The sequence below is a fragment of the Aplysia californica genome, unplaced genomic scaffold (genome assembly GCF_000002075.1).
Source record: "Aplysia californica isolate F4 #8 unplaced genomic scaffold, AplCal3.0 scaffold00579, whole genome shotgun sequence".
Lineage (NCBI taxonomy): Eukaryota > Metazoa > Mollusca > Gastropoda > Aplysiida > Aplysiidae > Aplysia > Aplysia californica.
Window position 1 is genome coordinate 89417 of NW_004797849.1, and position 2779 is coordinate 92195.

The following is a 2779-nucleotide window of genomic DNA, read 5'->3' on the forward strand; positions in this document are numbered from 1 at the left end:
TCATCATCATCATCATCATCATCATCATCATCATCATCATCATCATCATCATCGTCATCGTCATCGTCATCATCATCATCATCATCATCATCATCCCCCCGTTTGTTGGTATAATACTTTTAATTTTACCTTTTCCTTTACTTTTCCGATCCAGCGGCCATATGAGTTCTCGCCCTCCGGCCTATACTATACTTTCTAAAAATACAACAAAATCCGTATTTTGTAAAACAGTAAATTGTATTGTGCAAGTAGCTATCTCAGAATTACTAAGTTCTATCTGACATCTTTAGCTGCTTTGAGTTACTAAGACCATTAGGTCAGAAACCAAATGTTCTATATGATCTATCAAAATCGTAAGATTATTCGGAGTTGAGTCGATATCAAGAGATTTTCAAAAATTGCATTCGAAACAGCTTGACATGATGTGAAACTCAAAATCTTTGACGTCGAATTTCTCAAAACTAGGTAATGAGCAAATAGAACGTAGTAATTCTGATATAGCGGTGTTTATATACAAAATATATTACTAGATCTATTATTACATTTCTTTTGGAATGTCTTATTATTACCTTTTTTAACCACATCCCCCGGGGCGGTGCTACTGACTGAAGTGTCTTTAAGCCATTCCCCAAAGGGGGGACATTAACATGTTCTTGTGCAGAGTAGACTTGTAAATGGGCTAATTCATCAATGTCATGCTCACAACAGTGCCTGAACTGCAACAGGGAACTGCTGCTTTTTCTTTCCTAGTCCTTACTATGGTCATTTTTCCTCTACTTGTTTTGTATGTTTGTCACACTCTTGTGACCCGCTATTTCCGGGGTGCCTTGATGTACTGTTGAAGCTAGAGGGGTGAGCAGAGTAAGCCTGATTCCCCGTAAGAACTTGTTTTTTGACATCCACCCCTTGGCGCTCAGATGAACTTATGCAGTTGTGAGTGTTTGTATGTCTCAGGTAATGACAGGAGGTGGGGGAAATGCGAGAGAGAGAGAGAGAGAGAGAGAGAGAGAGAGAGAGAGAGAGGCAGTGAAGTAGAGAAAAGGAGAAAGCTGATGGACGGATAAATACACAGATAATAAATCTGATTATTGGATTATCTTCTCTTTTTAAAACAAACAACTTTTTGACCACTAGGATTCACTCAAGGTTTTCGGGCGCGCTCCCGCGCCATCCTGACCCGGCCTGCCCCTGGCAACGCGGCCTGTAACGGCACTCTGTGGGAGGACCAGCAGTGCACCACCAGGACGTGTACCTGGTTCACATGGAAGACCGGGGAATGGGACTACTTTCACCTGCAGAGGAATGTCTGGTGTGAGCAGAACAACGGTCTACACGTTGTGGGTGAGTGTTTGATTGATCATTTATTTCTCTTGTCGTTTTATTTTGTAGCTGTCTGTGTTATGTCTGTAAGTGAGTTTGTGTTGTTTTTGTTCGGGCTTTTCGTTCTGTTGTTGTTCTTGTGTTGTTTCATTTTTTTTTCTTTGTTGTTGTTGTTACTGTTCTTTTTGTTAGAATTGTGGTTGCGGTTTTTATTCCTGTTTTCTGTTGTTGTTATTATTGATGTTTTGTTATTGGTATCTCATTAGTGTGATTGTTTGTTTGTTTGGTTGGTTTGGGTTTTTTTAGGAGGGCGGGGGTTGCTGTTGCTGTTGTTGTTGTTGTTGTTGTCGTAATATTTAAAGTAAAGTATGATAACAAGCGGTATTTTGTTGTCTTTGTTTCTGTTACTGTTACTATCGCTATTCCTGTTGTTACTGTTGATAATGCTTGTAATATGACTGAAGAGAATATGTCTTACATGCTACTGTTGCAGTCATGTGAGTCTTAGGATTGAAAGGGTATACATGTATGAACCAAAGCTTTCCTTGCAACGTTTTGGGGTGATTTCCCCCCCCCCCCCATTTCATTAGTCTTTTCCGCAAGCGCTTATGTATCTTCTTTCTTTTTGGATTAAGCATTTCCTGCATATCTCTTCAGTCCACATTGGCTGGCCCGCTAAATTGTTAAAATAGTAAGACACTGTGTCCTATAAAAATCAATTTTATAATCAACCCTGTACAGGCTCCTTAAATGTACCAGAGATTGAGATGTTAGCTCAAGTCGAATCATGCTTGACAAACGATGCGAAGGACTGCGGTTCGAAATACTCTCTGAGGGTCCTTGAAAGTAAGATAGTTTTGTGGGATTTTCAAGACTCTCCCTAAGTTTGCTCGGTCTTATCGGTGATGGACGTTTTCTCAAAAGGCCCGACTTTCAGACAACAGCTCAGCCTTGAAATGGCGTAAACAAATCGATACCTTAAAATTGCAATTTTCTATCTGACATTCGAAAAGGCTTGACATGTTGTGAAACTCAACTTTTTAAACCTCAAATTTCTCAAAACTAGGTACTGAGCCCATTAAAATGTGTAATTTTGGGGTAGGGAAATACCGTTATGTAATGCAGCCAGACATGTTAACACAAATGTTCTCGGAGCACTAGACCTATACTATGCGTGGGCTAGATCATGGTATGAATAAAGCATGATCATAAGTAGCATTGGTGGGTGTAACGGACCATTTAGTCAAAGTGTGTGTGTCTGGCCTGTGAACGGCGAACGTTTCTGGTGGGCTGACCTAGTTGAGAAGAGATGAGAGAGAGAGAGAGAGAGAGAGAGAGAGAGAGAGAGAGAGTGAGAGAGAAAGAGTGAGTGAGAGAGAGGGAAAGAGAGAGAGAGAGAGAGGGAGAGAGAGAGACAGACAGAGAGAAAGACAGACAGACAGACAGACAGACAGACAGA

The 2779-nt window shown here is 40.7% G+C and overlaps 1 protein-coding gene across 1 annotated transcript in view; it reads left to right on the forward strand.

The window, feature by feature from the left end:
* LOC101852119 (thrombospondin type-1 domain-containing protein 7A) overlaps window positions 1-2779 on the forward strand; it is a gene marked incomplete at its 5' end in the record, with an annotated part of 91461 nt that overhangs the window by 20433 nt on the left and 68249 nt on the right. Inside the window, 1 exon segment of the mRNA XM_013087370.1 lies at window positions 1135-1341. Coding sequence (XP_012942824.1) covers window positions 1135-1341 — 207 coding nt within the window.